General features: G+C 44.5%; 1 protein-coding gene across 1 annotated transcript in view; it reads right to left on the reverse strand.

The window, feature by feature from the left end:
* LOC311105225 (phospholipid-transporting ATPase ABCA1-like) overlaps window positions 1-17,986 on the reverse strand; it is a gene marked incomplete at its 5' end in the record, with an annotated part of 53,012 nt that overhangs the window by 14,510 nt on the left and 20,516 nt on the right. The window contains 5 exons of the mRNA XM_084147297.1: window positions 74-213; window positions 328-571; window positions 4,104-4,193; window positions 10,492-10,689; window positions 11,608-11,729. Of these exons, the coding sequence (XP_084003423.1) occupies window positions 74-213; window positions 328-571; window positions 4,104-4,193; window positions 10,492-10,689; window positions 11,608-11,729 (794 nt within the window). The remainder of the gene's footprint in view (window positions 1-73; window positions 214-327; window positions 572-4,103; window positions 4,194-10,491; window positions 10,690-11,607; window positions 11,730-17,986) is intronic.

Here is a 17,986-nt window from a genome sequence, read left to right on the forward strand (position 1 = left end):
AACACAGAAATGAACTCTGGATGAAATGGAGCAATATCCTGTAGCTAAGTTGTATAGTATGACTGATACACACCTCGTGGATGATCTTCTGTGTGGCGGGAGTGTCGGGGGTGTACAGGATCTTGCCCATGAGCAGAGGCTTCAGGGCCTGCCAGATCATCCTGGACACGGGGCTGGACTCCATGTTCCTCATCATTGCGTTGCAGTATGGAGCTGGAGGGGTCACAGAAGGAACAATGACGTCAGGTCTAGACCAGGATGTCACAACAATCCTCGAAACAGTTTGGCAATCAGGGAATAGATAACCATGAAGGAGAAGTTGCTTACTGGATGTGTTGTCGTAGGCAGAGATGGGTTCCTCCCCGTCGGTTGTGTTGTGGTTGCCGAACAGGGCCTTGTAGTTGCTGTCCTCGTACCAGTTGAGGGACTTGATCTTTAGTCCGCCGCCCTCGGGGTGGCCGCAGACGATGCGTGACACGGCCTGGTACATGTGGCTGGGGGAGGACGTTGCGTTCTCAGTGAGGAAGATGATCTCGTTACGCAGGTCGCTCCAACTCTTCATGCTGGCCAGCTAATTGAGACACAAGGGGTTGTGATGTTAGCAAATGGGGTCAGGAGGGGTCATCTTGTAGGATGCAGGTGGGACTGTGACCTGGACTTGGAGCAGTTCATTGTGATTCGAGACCCGCTTGTTGACATGGTGAGATGGATACATATTGTTATGAGGCAACTTGTCAGTGTGATGGAATTACTTCCGTGTGTGGATAGATTGATACTTTAGGCTTCACCTTCTACCTCAGCACAGCCATGCTAAAACCACCATAAATCACACCCCCTCGTGTATTAATGCTTTATTGATCTATTATGCTATTGGCTACCTTGGTTCTTAGTTCGGCTGACCAGAGCATTTTACAACAACCCGATTTTGCTGCCTTGCATTTCTGGTCACAATTTGATCTTGATACCGGATTATAAAAAGGGAGAGACTCTGAGCAGACTAGGAGCATTGAAAACACAACAACAGACCTCACTCTCTATTTCTACCCTAATTATTCTCTCTCTCTAACGCTGGTATCCTCACCCAGCATGAGGGAACCAAATAAGTGCTAGAGGGAAAAGATGACTCTCGGTCATTCATCACTGGGGCGGAGGGGAAGAGAGGTGTTCCCGGCGACTGGCGACTCTCCCAGAGCCTATTTGACAATGTGGTTACATACATGCCAGTCAGCCCCTCCCCTTCCCTCCTCTCCGTACAGACGGACACATCAGCAAGAAGGCAGTCACATGCTTCCAATTTAGCCCGGGCAGCGCATCGGGAACGGAGTGTGTGTGTGTGTGTGTGTACGCGAGAGATGCGGGGGAAACAGCTGTACACACTGAACTCTCACACAAACAGTCAGAACCACATGACAGCAGCTCTGGACCCCTCTAAAGATGTCTGTGGGGGGTTGGTTGGGGTAGGAGGGTCCATACCCCATACATAACCCCAGGGTAATGTGCCAAACCAGGACAAGTCATATATAGTAACTCTGAGTTTCTTGACATCTTCAGATACATTGTTGGGCTTAGCAGGGAACAAAGAACAACAAAGTTTGTGTTTACAGAGTGCTGGGGTTGTTTCAGTAACTCTTAAGTGTAATTGCCCTAAAGACTGTACACCATACTGTAGTTTAGTTAAGAGCATTCATAAACACTACATAAACATTCATACATAGCTTATGACATGGGTATGCAGGTGCAACATACAGATGTAAGGTCTTAATTTGATCACTCTTTTGTTGCTGAGAATGTTCATGCACAGCAGGAAATGCAAACGTGTACTGTATTTGAGTTCTAAAAAGGCATCTATAGTTTGCAATTTCCACTTTGACATTTCTGACTTGATTTGCACTCACGAAAAATGTATCAGCCCCTACAAAAATGTCCATTAATTATAATCCACATAATAATTCACATTTCTTATTGCTGCAGGATTATGTTCCTGCTGTAGCAAACTGGCTAAAATTAAGATCCTACATCTGTACGTGTTTTCGGACATAATAATAAATGTATACTTATAGGGGTTATTCTTATTGATTTGAATGATTTTATTTTATTGTTGTAAGCAAAGGGCAATTCTATGGTAACAGAATGATGCTGAGACTGAACATTTTACAAAAACACATTTGAAGAACATTGCAGATGCAAAGTTTGGTAACAGAATGATGGTTTGTTGTCATGAATCCCGCTTCCTGAGTCTGTTTCTGCCTGAGTTGCCTGTTTTCTGTCTTGGAGTCTGTTTCCTGAAGGTTCCTGAACGCACCCTGTCTGGTTGCCGGGCGACGAAGCTAGGCGGGAGATCTCTCGATTACCCGCATCTGCATCTCATCAGCTATCTGCACACCTGGTCCTGATTATCACCACTTCATAAGCTCTGACCTGACATCCATTCCCTGACGGATCGTTAGCCATGAACAGTATGTTGTGTCAGCGTATCAGCCTCAAGTTTACTAGAGTTTTGTTGTTTTGTACTTTTTGCTTGCCGGGTACTTACTTTAGTTTACTCTGTCTACGGTCATTCTCCCGGAACATTCACCCCACCCCTGCCTGGTCGTTGGTGGCTTCTGTGCCATCATTGGATCTGCCTATTCACTCCCACCAACTTACCTCCGCTGCCCGCTCCGTCTCCTGGATTATTCTGCTTCTACATTTGAATCTGTAAATAAATACTCACTTTCGTTCTATTCACCTTGTCCTGGTCTGCTTCTGGGTTCTGCTTTAGAGAATCGAGACATTTGTGCTGTTTGTGCCGTCATTCTGTTACCAAACTTTGCGTCTGCACTGTTCTTTAAGTAAATGTGTTTTTGTAAAACATTTAAAAGTCGTCGTTGTGCATCGTTGTATGGTTTGTTTAACTTTGCAATCATAGTTTTTTGTTTGACATACATTTTAAAGCAACACAAATCTGAGTCTTAGCATCATACTGTTACAGTGGAATTGCCCCAAAGTATTCAACAGAGCACTGATTGGTTGAGAAAACACAGCCAACATACTTGGGTAAGGTCGAGCAAGTCTTAAAGCCTCTTGTTTGTTGTCATAGGGGCATGCATTCACCTCGTGGTGTAAATCAGTCAACTTGAGTAGACTTTCCTTTTGGTAAATGCTGACCACCCCACTAACTTGTTCAGCTGTTCCCAGTCATCTATCTCCCGAGGAAAAAGGAGCCTTTCAATCTGGACTCAGAGACACTGGATACCTATACAGTTACTGCCAAGTCACTTACAAGGGCCCTTTTCTACTGCTGTGGAGGATAGTATAACTATAGCAAGAACACAGCAAGAATAGAGAGATTCTCCTGTTCAAACTGAAACATATAAATGTGTCAGACCTATAGTACTTGACTTCATAGAAATAGGTTTAGTGCCTCCATCCCATTCTATTCGTATATCTTTTCACATGAGAAAACTGTGATTATCATCACATTAGAACATTGGTAAACAGTTGTCCTTGACATTTAGCTGTGGCTCAAACGTCTAGGGGACGATTCCAAACAAATTGGGTCAGAAGGTTATCAGGCAACAAACAGCAGGGAGTTGAAGGGGGCAGCAAAACGCTACATACAGGTTTAGTCCAGCCTCTTCTTCTGCTGTGAAACTTCAAAGAAAAGAAGACCAGATGCAAGAAGTACAGTAAGGGGAAATTAGGTCGGGGGGGAGGGGGGTCTGTTGGCGGCCATCTTGTAATGATGGGATAAAAAAACTCCATTGATGTTTTCATCCTGTACATCTAAGGACCTGTTCTGTCTGTGGCCCTGCCAAGAGTAACCTGCTTCGCTGCTGATCCCAGGTAGGGGAGCTCATTATGATCGACATAAAACTAAACATGGACAAAATACCAGGAAATGCACTTGGCTAAGAGTGGCCTTATTCTGTGGATCTCCATCTGGTGACACATCGAACAACTGATAATGCTTCTAAATGATGAGGTTAACCTCAACAACCGCAATTACCAAATGTAAGACTATTTTCAATGCATGTGATAGCCTTCCAGGAAATGAGGCAGCAGCAGCAGAAACCTTTTTAGTTCAGAAATGTGTTTAGTGTTGTGATGAGAGTGATGCCCACCTCAACGGCCAGGGACCCCAGGCTCTCCAGAAGGTTGTCTATAGCCTCGGCCACTTGCTGGACAGCTTCAGGGTCAGCCCTCACATCTTTCTGTTGGTGGGAAGGAGAGAAGAAGTGTAAATTCACACATACAGTAGAAAAGACGAACAGTGACAGTCTGTCGGTTACAAACCACCCCCACAGTCCTACACCACAGCTTCATAACATAGATTTTCACAGGAGGACCCTTTCAATCAGGGTTATAGAGTCTGCAGTCAGAGATAAGTGATACTCATGAATGACTAATGTTTGAAGATTGAGGCCAAACCCTCTATTTGACGGCAGTTCGTTTTCAAACGTATCTCCAGAGGTAGGTCGACAGGGACAAGCAACAACATGCCTCCACCTGTGCTTACCCCCTTCTTTCTGATCCTCTGCTTTTCCCCGGGCCCCTACGCTCTGTTTGGTTCTCGGCACTGTGCACGTCAGTGAATTAGGTCACCTGGCTTTGGTCTTCAGTGGAGAAAAACAACCATGGGAGGGGGAGGGGGGCTGTATTGTGGTGGGACAGTATTTTTTGCTCTCTGTTGTGATAAGAACTGATCCTCCCCACTATATCAACTAGCTACGAGGAAGGGGTAAGGTCCCTTCTCCAAAGTCCCTAAAGGCTAGCCGAACCGAACAAGTGTACTCTCATATTCCCTGAAAAGACATTCACTTGAAAAATGAGAAAAAAGTGGCAATAGTACGTTTTGTCCATTTTTAGATGCCGTAGCCAGAATTAATCTAAAATAACTCAAGAAATCTGTCATTCATTTTGAGTTTTTTGCAGAGGAGATCTTAGTCGCGCAATTTTACATCTAACTAAGATGTTTGGTGCAGTATTTCTACATGAAAAAATTTGCATGAAAACGAGTCGTCTCTCATTGACTGACAACAAAGACATTATTGAAGAATCCCTACTGTTGACCAATCACTGACGAAGGGGTGTTGACTTTGGCTCTGAACTTCGGCTTGCCTCTAGAAATAAAATGGTGCCCGAACACCCCCCCAAAAAAACACAGAACTCCAAACCTAACAAAAACGTCACAAAATGTTAGCATAATCTATCATTCCAGTGTTAATACGAAATTGTAACTATTTTGCACTATGGCCTATTTATTGCCTTATCTCCATAACTTACTACATTCGCACACACTGTATATATATTTTATGTTGTATTTTTGACTTTATGTTTTGTTTACCCCATATGTAACTCTGTGTTGTTGTTTTTTATCGCACTGCTTTGCTTTATCTTGGCCAGGTCACAGTTGTAAATGAGAACTTGTTCTCAACTGGCTTACCTGGTTAAATAAAGGTGAAATAAAAATTAAAAAAATTATATATGCACAAACTCTTCCGAACTGTTTCGGCTGGTAAGCATGCGGACGCCACATTCTCTTCCTCCCACTCCCAACCAAGGGCCATCAGCCTCAGTCAAGCCCATCTCCGTAAACAAATCCCCTCCCTCTCAGGGAATGTTTCTGATTTGCTGATAAAATCAGTTAAACTCATTTGGGCCGTCCTCGCCTTGCTGGAAGGCCTCTGTTGGTTTCACAGCTCCTCTGGAAGCAGCAGCTTTTAGAAGGGGCCATAAAACAACTAGGGTTCTGATCAATAGGGTCTGCCCAAAGCCACGTTAATTAACCCCAGAGAAATGTCAACGTAACACGTGGCTATATGACCCTGTGGCCAGGTGGCAACAGGGCTCCAAAAAAAAAATGTAGGAGCACAACATAAAATCTAGGAGCACCAGAAAAGCTGACTTTTTTAATTGATTGAGATCAAGTCTATATTGGGCCTATATGAATTCTAGCTACTTTTTAAGCACATGCTGTGCACTAGAAACTAATAACCCTGGAAAGACATTGTTTAAAAGGCTACAATTTTGAAACAAACACCTGTCACTGAAATGACAAAGTAATTGGTGGAATATTAGGTTTCTACCTTTTGTAAAAGCAACGTTTTCCTATCGAGATGCATTACATTGAAAAATGTAGCATTGTCGCTTCAAGAATATCAAGAGATCAGTCATTCATTCCTTTATTGCAGTGGTCACTAACTTTTTCTGAGTCAAAATGCAAGCCAAGATCTACTGCTCAGATTTCTTTTTTTACATGACTTATAAAAACATAAGCCTATGCAACATTAACCTATTAAAAACAGTTATGTAGCAATGAGGTTTGTGCAGTTGGCTATAGGCCAAATGCATTATCACCGCCAATGCCCTGCCAATGTTATTCTTCTCAGACCATTTTAAAATTATATTTCAAAACTTAAGGTATGATCACACGGTAATAGATCAGTTGTTGTAAGCCTTTCGATACACTTTGATACTCATTCATTGCAGCTACAGTGTTGGTAGAAGCACATGTTTTGGCTTCTACATGTAATTATACAACAGGTGGGTCTAATCCTGAATGCTGATTGGTTAAAACCGCATTCCAGCCGGTGTCTATTCCACCGACCCGTAGCACTCAAGTCTGTAGCCATGAAGTGCTTTGAAAGGCTGGTCATGGCTCATTTCAACACCATTATCCCAGAAACCCTAGACCCACTCCAATTTACATACTGCCCCAACAGATCCACAGATGATGCAATCTCTATTGCACTCCACACTGCCCTTTCCCACCTGGACAAGAGGAACACCTACATGAGAATGCTATTCATTGACTACAGCTCAGCGTTCAACACCATTGTGCCCTCAAAGCTCATCACTAAGCTAAGGACCCTGGGACTAAACACCTCCCTCTGCAACTGGATCCTGGACTTCCTGACGGGCCACCCCCAGGTGGTAAGGGTAGGTAACAACACATCTGCCACGCTAATCCTCAACACGGGGGCCCCTCAGGGATGCGTGCTCAGTCCCCTCCTGTATTCCCTGTTCACCCATGACTGCATGGGCAGGCACGACTCCAACACCATCATTAAGTTTGCAGACGACACAACAGTGGTAGGCCTGATCACCGACAACGATGAGACAGCCTATAGGGAGGAGGTCAGAGATCTGGCCGTGTGGTGCCAGGATAACAACCTCTCCCTCAACGTGATCAAGACAAAGGAGATGACTGTGGACTACAGGACTGAGCTCGCCCCCATTCTCATCGACAGGGCTGTAGTGGAACAGGTTGAGAGCTTCAAGTTCCTTGGTGTCCACATCACCAACAAACTATCATGGTCCAAACACACCAAGACAGTCGTGAAGAGGGCACGACAAAGTCTATTCCCCCTCAGGAGACTGAAAAGATTTGGCATGGGGTCCTCAGATCCTCAAAAGGTTCTACAGCTGCACCATCGAGAGTATCCTGACTGGTTGCATCACCGCCTGGTATGGTAACTGCTCGGCCTCCGACCGCAAGGCACTACAGAGGGTAGTGCGTACGGCCCAGTACATCACTGGGAACAAGCTTCCTGCCATCCAGGACCTCTATACCAGGCTGTGTCAGAGGAAGGCCCTAACAATTGTCAAAGATTCCAGCCACCCTAGTCATATACTGTTCTCTCTGCTACCGCATGGCAAGCGGTACCGGAGCGCCAAGTCTAGGTCCAAAAGGCTTCTTAACAGCTTCTACCCCCAAGCCATAAGACTCCTGAACAACTAATCATGGCTACCCAGACTATTTACATTGGTCCCCCACCTCACACACACACCCTCTTTTATGCTGCTGCTACTCTGTTTATTATCTATGCATAGTCACTTTAACTCTACCCACATGTACATATTACCAAAATTACCTCGACTAACCGGTGCCCCCGCACATTGACTCTGTACCGGTACCCCCTGTATATAGCCTCCCTACTGTTATTTTATTTTACTGCTGCTCTTTAATTATTTGCTATTTTTATTTTTTACTTATCTATTTTTTACTTAACACTTTTTTTTATTTTCTTAAAACTGCATTGTTGGTTAAGGGCTTGTAAGTAAGCATTTCACTGTAAGGTCTACACCTGTTGTATTCGGCGAATGTGGCAAATAAAATTTGATTTGATTTGATTTGAATGCTGATTGGTTAAAACCGCATTCCAGCCGGTGTCTATTCCACATAAAAATGTAAACATGAACTCACTCATAAAAACAGCTTTGCTGTATTTGTTGACAATCTCTCTTATCATGATTTTAAAGTTTTGAAATCTCACACTATCAACTTTGCTGTGCGCTCGATTGGCCAGCCGTAGGCCTATAGGTGCACTTGATTTGCTTTCCGGCCCTGCGGAGTATGGCACTCGGAGGCAGCGGTACAGAAAAGTCTAATCATCACAATAATTATTCTGGGTGATTTTTTTTGTAGTCAAACTGGTGCTCTCATATTAAAATGTCAGGTCGCACAGCAAAGTATTTAGGAGCATATGCGACCTTAGAGCCCTGGGTGGCAATAACCTAGAAAAGACGTGGATCACTTCTGACGGGAGGAACGTCTCTTATGTGGTGTGTAAAGTTCGTAATGGCATCTTCTGACATTTCTATGCTAAAACTGACCATCTGACTGTAGATCAGTGTAACTTCTACCTCAAATCAAATCGTATTGATCGCATACACATATTTAGCAGATGTTATTGCGGGTGCAGCAAAATGCTTGTGTTCCTAGCTCCAACAGTACAGTAATATCTAACAATACACAACAATACACACAAATCTAAAAAGTAAAATAATGGAATTAAGAAATAGACTTAAGAACGGTATTAAGAAACCTCATTTATACCACATTATACATATATACAGTGGGGAAAAAAAGTATTTAGTCAGCCACCAATTGTGCAAGTTCTCCCACTTAAAAAGATGAGAGAGGCCTGTAATTTTCATAATAGGTACACGTCAACTATGACAGACAAATTGAGAAAAAAAAATCCAGAAAATCACATTGTAGGATTTTTAATTAATTTATTTGCAAATTATGGTGGAAAATAAGTATTTGGTCACCTACAAACAAGCAAGATTTCTGGCTCTCACAGACCTGTAACTTCTTCTTTAAGAGGCTCCTCTGTCCTCCACTCGTTACCTGTATTAATGGACCTGTTTGAACTTGTTATCAGTATAAAATACACCTGTCCACAACCTCAAACAGTCACACTCCAAACTCCACTATGGCCAAGACCAAAGAGCTGTCAAAGGACACCAGAAACAAAATTGTAGACCTGCACCAGGCCGGGAAGACTGAATCTGCAATAGGTAAGCAGCTTGGTTTGAAGAAATCAACTGTGGGAGCAATTATTAGGAAATGGAATACATACAAGACCACTGATAATCTCCCTCGATCTGGGGCTCCACGCAAGATCTCACCCCGTGGGGTCAAAATGATCACAAGAACGGTGAGCAAAAATCCCAGAACCACACGGGGGGACCTAGTGAATGACCTGCAGAGAACTGGGACCAAAGTAACAAAGCCTACCATCAGTAACACACTACGCCGCCAGGGACTCAAATCCTGAGTGTCCCCCTACTTAAGCCAGTACATGTCCAGGCCCGTCTGAAGTTTGCTAGAGTGCATTTGGATGATCCAGAAGAGGATTGGGAGAATGTCATATGGTCAGATGAAACCAAAATAGAACTTTTTGGTAAAAACTCAACTCGTCGTGTTTGGAGGACAAAGAATGCTGAGTTGCATCCAAAGAACACCATACCTACTGTGAAGCATGGGGGTGGAAACATCATGCTTTGGGGCTGTTTTTCTGCAAAGGGACCAGGACGACTGATCCGTGTAAAGGAAAGAATGAATGGGGCCATGTATCGTGAGATTTTGAGTGAAAACCTCCTTCCATCAGCAAGGGCATTGAAGATGAAACGTGGCTGGGTCTTTCAGCATGACAATGATCCCAAACACACCGCCCGGGCAACGAAGGAGTGGCTTCGTAAGAAGCATTTCAAGGTCCTGGAGTGGCCTAGCCAGTCTCCAGATCTCAACCCCATAGAAAATCTTTGGAGGGAGTTGAAAGTCTGTGTTGCCCAGCTACAGCCCCAAAACATCACTGCTCTAGAGGAGATCTGCATGGAGGAATGGGCCAAAATACCAGCAACAGTGTGTGAAAACCTTGTGAAGACTTACAGAAAACGTTTGACCTGTGTCATTGCCAACAAAGGGTATATAACAAAGTATTGAGAAACTTTTATTGACCAAATACTTATTTTCCACCATAATTTGCAAATAAATTCATAAAAAATCCTACAATGTGATTTTCTTGATTTTTTTTTCTCATTTTGTCTGTCATAGTTGACGTGTACCTATGATGAAAATTACAGGCCTCTCTCATCTTTTTAAGTGGGAGAACATGCACAATTGGTGGCTGACTAAATACTTTTTTCCCCCACTGTATATCATATATATATATATATACATATGATACCACATTGTGCCTAGAGCCCATTTGTGCTTACCCGTATGGGTTTGAGGAAGTCCAGGTTGTTGAGGAAGTGGCTTTCTGCTTGGTTGAGCCAGGAGCCTGGGGACCTGCAGAGGATCTCCTGGACCAGACTGGACACCTCGCTGTCTGTGATGGTCACAAAGTCCTCCAGACTGGTGCCGTTGCTTTTGCACATGTCCCTCAGGTGGACACCGAAGCCTTTGACCAGCACCTGGAGAGGGAGGGGGAGAAGGGTCGATGGGTAATGTAGCAATGACTAAGGACAGGCAGAGAACAGTATTTCTCAACCCCCCAAGGTTTTCATTCATCTAAGCAGATGTGCTCGTGCAGGGTTAGAACAAAATTTGAAACACGTAATCTTGGGGGTACTGAAAGTACAGAGTTGAGAAACACACATGGATGAGGCCATGTGACTTTGGAGTTGCGTGCATGTTGTTATCTCGGGGGTGGATCCCACGGAGCAATATTAGGACCTGAATTGTTTCCATACTGTATCTAGATTCCCATTGCTTTATGTTGCTGCTGGATTGTGTGTGTAATGTGAGGGCATTATCAGTATCAAATTGTTGTAATCCATTTAGCTAAAGAATAAGGCCTAGTTTAAATTATTTCCACATAGGCCTACAGTGGGAAACCATAACAGGAGACCTTGAGCCTTTAAAAGATCTCAAATGGGGGGAAAAAGAGAATAGTAAAACCAGATGGCAGTTTCTAAAACTGTGAAAGAAAACAAATATATCTTCATGTTTTTGAGGAGAGAACAAAGACAGAGTCGAAGAGGATGTCTTGTAGTAAAGATTCTCCAGTGGTGAAGGTTACAGTACTAGCCCTTTGGGATATTCCCTGCTTCATCACATTACTTTCATTCAAACACAGCAGCAGACCTTTAGAAATCTCCCCCTCTCTCTAAAGATTTATGTCCCTGAAATAAAGAGCCACAGACTTAATTAACTCACAGGTGCTCCATCAAATCTAACCCAGAAACGCTACTGACCGGTTCTATATCTGCTAATGGGAATGTTCAACAACTACTACACTGCTTCTAATAGTGTCCGTGATCGACTGAACTGACCATAGTAATAGGCCTATGCCTCATATAACTTTGGGAGGGTGGTATTTTATCTCTTACCTTCTCCAAGTTCACGTCGGCCTCAATTATCTGGTGCACGGCGTGTTCCGAGAAGGAGGCGTTTCGCAAAAGGAAAGTGGACAGGGTCTCATTGTCATGGAGGAAATCCTTCAGCTTGAATCCTGTGGGACATAAACACAACAACTTGTTCAAACTAGCTCTCTCCTATACCCTGACATTACTAGTTGTGTGTGTGTGTGCTTGGATGGAATTACCTATTGTAGTAGGCCTATTTAGCAAGTGTTGGATGTTTTTTGCTAAATCATGCTATTTTCCTTAATTGTGGGGGTACTGTATTAGCTTTCAACCTCATTCAAACTTTTGTTTTGCCCAATTGTTATGTGATTGGTTGCTAGTTACTCAGGCGATCAACCCTACAAAACGATTGGCAGATTATTTGGATAAGCTTTCTTTTTGTATTTTAAAGTTCAAATTACCGGACAGTAATTTATACCTACAAATCTAAACAAACAACTATGCTGTGGCTCCAGCAGCACAAACAAAAGCAGGCGAATACTTTCCCCCTTCTCCATAAAGGTAGCTTCATGAATAGCTTTTCAGAGGCTGGAGAGCTATTTCCATAAATCACGTGTGAACTAAAATAATCAACTGTTGACCTGTGGAGAATGAGGTGACACATCCACAGGAGGCTGCTGAGAGGAGGACGGCTCATAATAATGGCTGGAACGGAGCGAATGGCATCAAACACATGGAAACCATGTCTTTGATGTATTTGATACCATTCCACTTATTCTGCTCCAGCCATTACCACGAGCCCATCCTCCCCAATTAAGGTGCAACCAACCTCCTGTGCACACATCACACTTTCAACCACAGTGACGACTTCACATAAAAAAAACAATGGACCATACACAAACGCCCGAGTGGCGCAGTGGTCTAAAAAAAAATAATAATATATATATATATATAAAAAAAATGTATGCACTCACTAACTGTAAGTCGCTCTGGATAAGAGCGTCTGCTAAAAAATAAATAATAATATATAACAAAAATTAAACTGTCTGCAAATCGTCTGCTAACTCAAATCAAAGTGTATTTGTCATGTGCACAGGATAAAACAGGTGTAAACAGTACAGTTAAATGCTTATTTGCAAGCTTGTCCTTACATTTACATTACATTACATTTACGTAAATAATTTTTAATTTTTTAGTATATTTTAAATTTTCATTTGTTTTATATATATATATTTTTTATTTTTTTATATATATATATATTTTTTTTTAAATATATATACATATTTTTTAAATTATTATTATTTGTTAAAATATTTTTTATTATTATTATTATACTTTTATACTATCCCAGGTATTCCTTAAAAAGGTAGCGTTTCAAGTGTCTCCGGAAGGTGGTCAGTGACTGTGAACTGTGCTTCCGCAGAGGTAGGGGGACCAGCAGGCCAGAGGTGGAAGAAGGCAATGCCCTCGTTTGGGTGTAGGGACTGATCAGAGCCTGAAGGTAAGGAGGTACTGTTTCCCTCACAGCTCCGTAGGCAAGCACCATGGTCTTGTAGCAGATGTGAGCTTCAACTGGAAGCCAGTGGAGTGTGCGGAGGAACGGAGTGACGTGAGAGAACTTGGGAACGTTGAACACCAGACGGGCTGCAGCGTTCTGGATGAGTTGTAGGGGTTTAATGGCACAGGCAGGGAGCCCAGCCAACAGCGAGTTGCAGTAATCCAGACGGGAGATGACAAGTGCCTGGATTAGGACTTGTGCCGCTTCCTGTGTAAGGCAGGGTCGTACTCTCCGAATGTTGTAGAGCATGAACCTACAGGATCGGGTCACCACCTTGATGTTAGCGGAGAACGACAGGGTGTTGTCCAGGGTCACGCCAAGGCTCTTCGCACTCTGGGAGGAGGACACAACGGAGTTGTCAACCGTGATGGCGAGATCATGGAACGGGCAGTCCTTCCCCGGGAGGAAGAGCAGCTCCGTCTTGCCGAGGTTCAGCTTGAGGTGGTGATCCGTCATCCATACTGATATGTCTGCCAGACATGCAGAGATGCGATACAGTAGAGTACAGTAGGGTACAGTAAAGTACAATATAGAACATTATACTATACTCTACTATGCTGTGCTCCACTGTACTGTAATCTACTGTACTGAACTATACTCTCTTTTTCTTTACTATACTTAACTGTACTATGCTGTCCAAAATTGGATCTGAACCAATCATAGATGTCTATGTTTGGGCCAAATCAAGGCCGGTCCGGACCAAATCAGAACCAATCATAGACATTTTTGGGGGGGCCAAATCAAGGCCGGTGCGGACCGGACCAAATCTGAACCAAATATAGACGTCTATGATGGGTTCAGATTTGGTCTGGACTGGAAGTTGAAATCAAGGCCAGGGCGGACGGACCAAATGCCAACGTCTTTTCAACGTCGGTGCTCACAGGGTCAGTACCAGTACTGGCCCCCCCTCTCTCCTTGGCTCCTTCCCTCAACTCCTGGGCCCTTTCAAAGAACAAAAGCTGGAAGTGGGTTCTGATGGCAGTGGGGGGTCGGGGGAACAAAAGGCCAGGAGGTGGCAGATTCCTGAAACATTAACCCCCCCCCCCCCTGGCTGGACGGACATTTGAAGATAGACAAGGTGAGGGGGTGGGGGTCAAATTCGGTCTCAGAAAATCTGGGGCCTTTTCAAAAACTGACAGACTCCATTTTGTTTTACTGTCTAAAACATGCACCCCTGTAAATCATTAGAAACAAATGTCAAAAAGAGTTACAAATTAGCAAAAAAAATATCCAACAAACCATGAACATGCTTTAGAATTTTGCGATAGGTCAATTGAATCAATGTTCCTCCACTGGTCACAGTCCACCCCCATCCCCCCATGACACCTTTCAGTTAATCTACTCTGACAAATCCTTCAGTCTATTGTATTGGGACATTCACAGGCTTTTGTGAATTCCTGTTGAAAGCCCGTGAAAAGCCTCTCTGGAGGTAAGCCATTGTAGCCATGGGCTTGGTTTTTACAGGACTGTCTAACAAAACATTGGTGGCCCTAGGTCTAGTTCATGATCCTTATGGCGTCCGCATGCTTCCCAGCTGAAACAGTTCAGAAGAGTTCATGCATATATTATGATTACATTTTGTGATGTTTTTGGACTTCGGTGAGGATTTTTTTCAGCTGCTCGGACACATTACACTTTTTCTAGAGGCAAGCCGATGTCTGGAGCCAAAGTCTACGCCCCTTCGTCTGTGATTGGTCAACAGTAGGGATTCTTCAATAATGTCCTTGTTGTCAGTCAACGAGAGACGACTCGTTTTCATGCACATTGTTTCATTGAGAAATACTGCACTAAACATCTTAGTTAGATGTAAAATTGTGCAACTAAGATCTCCTTGGCAAAAATGTCCAAATTAATGCCAGATTTCTTGAGTTATTTTAGATCAATTCTGACCATTTTGAAAATTGGCTACGGCATCTTAAAATGGACAAACAGTACTATTGCCGCTTTTTTATCGTTTTTCAAGCGAAGGTGTTTTAAAGGAGTATGAGAGCACACTTGTTCGGTTCGACTAGCCGAGTGATGCACCAGCCAAACTGAAGCATGCTGACGCCTTTATTGTTAAATGTGAGATTAATCAATCTAGATATTACAACATATCATGTTAAAATCAGGCTGTAAAATGTGTGCCCTGCTGAACACCAAAAAGATTACCCTTCATGAAATATATTGGATGTCACGCCCTGGCTCTGGGGACTCTTAAATGTTGAGCCAGGGTGTTTTTTATTTTTTATTTTATTTAACCTTTATTTAACCAGGTAAGCCAGTTGAGAACAGGTTCTCATTTACAACTGCGACCTGGCCAAGATAAAGCAAAGTAGTGCAATAAAAACAACACAGAGTTACATATGGGGTAAAAAACATAAAGTCAGAAATACAACAGAAAATATATATACAGTGTGTGCAAATGTAGCAAGTTATGGAGGTAAGGCAATAAATAGGCTATAGTGCAGAATAATTACAATAGTATTAACACTGGAATGCTAGATGTGCAAGAGATTATGTGCAAATAGAGATACTGGGGTGCAAAAGAGCAAAATAAATAACAATATAGGGATGAGGTAGTTGGGTGGGCTAATTTCAGATGGGCTGTGTACAGGTGCAGTGATCGGTAAGGTGCTCTGACAACTGATGCTTAAAGTTATTGAGGGAGATAAGAGTCTCCAGCTTCAGAGATTTTTGCAATTCGTTCCAGTCATTGGCAGCAGAGAACTGGAAGGAATGGCGGCCAAAGGAGGTGTTGGCTTTGGGAATGACCAGTGAGATATACCTGCTGGAGCGCAGACTACAGGTGGGTGCTGCTATGGTGACCAATGAGCTAAGATAAGGCGGGGATTTGCCTAGCAGTGATTTATAGATGGCCTGGAGCCAGTGGGTTTGACGACGAACATGTAGTGAGGACCAGCCAACAAGAGCGTACAGGTCACAGTGGTGGGTAGTGTATGGGGCTTTGGAGACAAAACGGATGGCACTGTGATAGACTACATCCAATTTGCTGAGTAGAGTGTTGGAGGCTATTTTGTAAATGACATCGCCGAAGTCAAGGATCGGTAGGATAGTCAGTTTTACGAGGGCATGTTTGGCAGCATGAGTGAAGGAGGCTTTGTTGCGAAATAGGAAGCCGATTCTAGATTTAACTTTGGATTGGAGATTCTTTATGTGAGTCTGGAAGTTGAGTTTACAGTCTAACCAGACACCTAGGTATTTGTAGTTGTCCACATACTCTAGGTCAGACCCGTCGAGAGTGGTGATTCTAGTCGGGTGGGCGGGTGCCAGCAGCGTTCGATTGAAAAGCATGCATTTAGTTTTACTAGTGTTTAAGAGCAGTTGGAGGCTACTGAAGGATTGTTGTATGGCATTGAAGCTCGTTTGGAGGTTTGTTAACACAGTGTCCAATGAAGGGCCAGATGTATACAAAATGGTGTCGTCTGCGTAGAGGTGGATCTGAGAGTCACCAGCAGCAAGAGCGACATCATTGATATACACGGAGAAAAGTGTCGGCCCAAGAATTGAACCCTGTGGCACCCCCATAGAGACTGCCATAGGTCCAGACAACAGGCCCTCCGATTTGACACACTGAACTCTATCTGAGAAGTAGTTGGTGTGGAGTTTCTATGTCATATTTTCTATGTTGTGTTTTCTAGATCGTTTAGATCTATGTTGGCCAGGGTGGTTTCCAATTAGAGGCAGCTGTATCTCGTTGTCTCTGATTGGGGACCATACTTAGGCAGCCTGTTTGGCACCAGTCGGTGTGGGATCTTGTTCCGTTAAGGTTTGTTTTGTGTAACCTAGGACTTCACGTTTCGTTTGTTTGTTGTTTTGTCGTGAGTTAAGTACTTAATAAAATGTACGCTTATCACGCTGCGCCTTGGTCCGTATCTTTCGTTAACGATCGTGACAGAAGATCCCACCAAAAGAGGACCAAGCAGCGTGTCCAGGAACAGACAGCCTGGACCTGGGAGGAGATCCTGGACGGCAGGGATCCTGGACTTGGGAGGAGATTCAGGCCGGAATGGATCGCCGTCCTTGGGAGGAGACTGTGGAGGCGCGCTATAGAGAGGAGAAGCGGCAACGCAGAGGGTACCGGCCGAGGAGGAAGGCCGAGAGACAGCCCCAATAAAAAACATTTTGGGGGCTAAAAGGGTGGTTGGCGGAGCCTAGGGTTAGAGCAGAGCCAACTCCCCGTACTCAGGCTAGGAAGCGTGTGACTGGGCAGGCTCCGTGTTATGCGGAGCCACGTACTGTGCCGCGAGTGTTCCGGCACAGTCCTGTACGTCCTGTGCTAGCACCACACACGTGTCGTGCAAAGATGGGCATTCAGCCAGGACGGGGTGTGCCGGCTCAACGCTCGTGGTCTCCAGTACGCCTCCTCGGTCCCGTATATCCTGCGCCAGTGCCACGTGCTGTAGCGCCAGTACGAGTGCACAGCCCCGTACGTCCTGTGCTGATGCCTCACACGTATTGTGTGGAAGTAGGCATTCAGCCAGGATGGGTTGTGTCAGCTCTTCGCTCCAGACCTCCAGTCCGCCTCCACAGTCCGGCCCGGCCCGTTCCGGCTCCCCGCACCAAGCCAGTGGTGCGTGTTCCCAGTCCAGCCCGGCCTGTTCCTGCTCCCCGCTCCAAGCCAGTGGTGCGTGTTCCCAGTCCAGCCCGACCTGTTCCTGTCCCTCGCAGCAAGCCAGTGGTGCGCGTCGCCAGCCCGGTCCAGCCTGTTCCTGCCCCTCGCACCAAGCCAGTGGTGCGCGTCGCCAGCCCGGTCCGGCCTGTTCCTGCTCCCCGCACCAAGCCAGTGGTGCGTGTTCCCAGTCCAGCCCGGCCTGTTCCTGTCCCTCGCACCAAGCCAGTGGT

This window comes from Coregonus lavaretus (assembly GCF_964263955.1).
Source record: "Coregonus lavaretus genome assembly, chromosome: 29".
NCBI lineage: Eukaryota > Metazoa > Chordata > Actinopteri > Salmoniformes > Salmonidae > Coregonus > Coregonus lavaretus.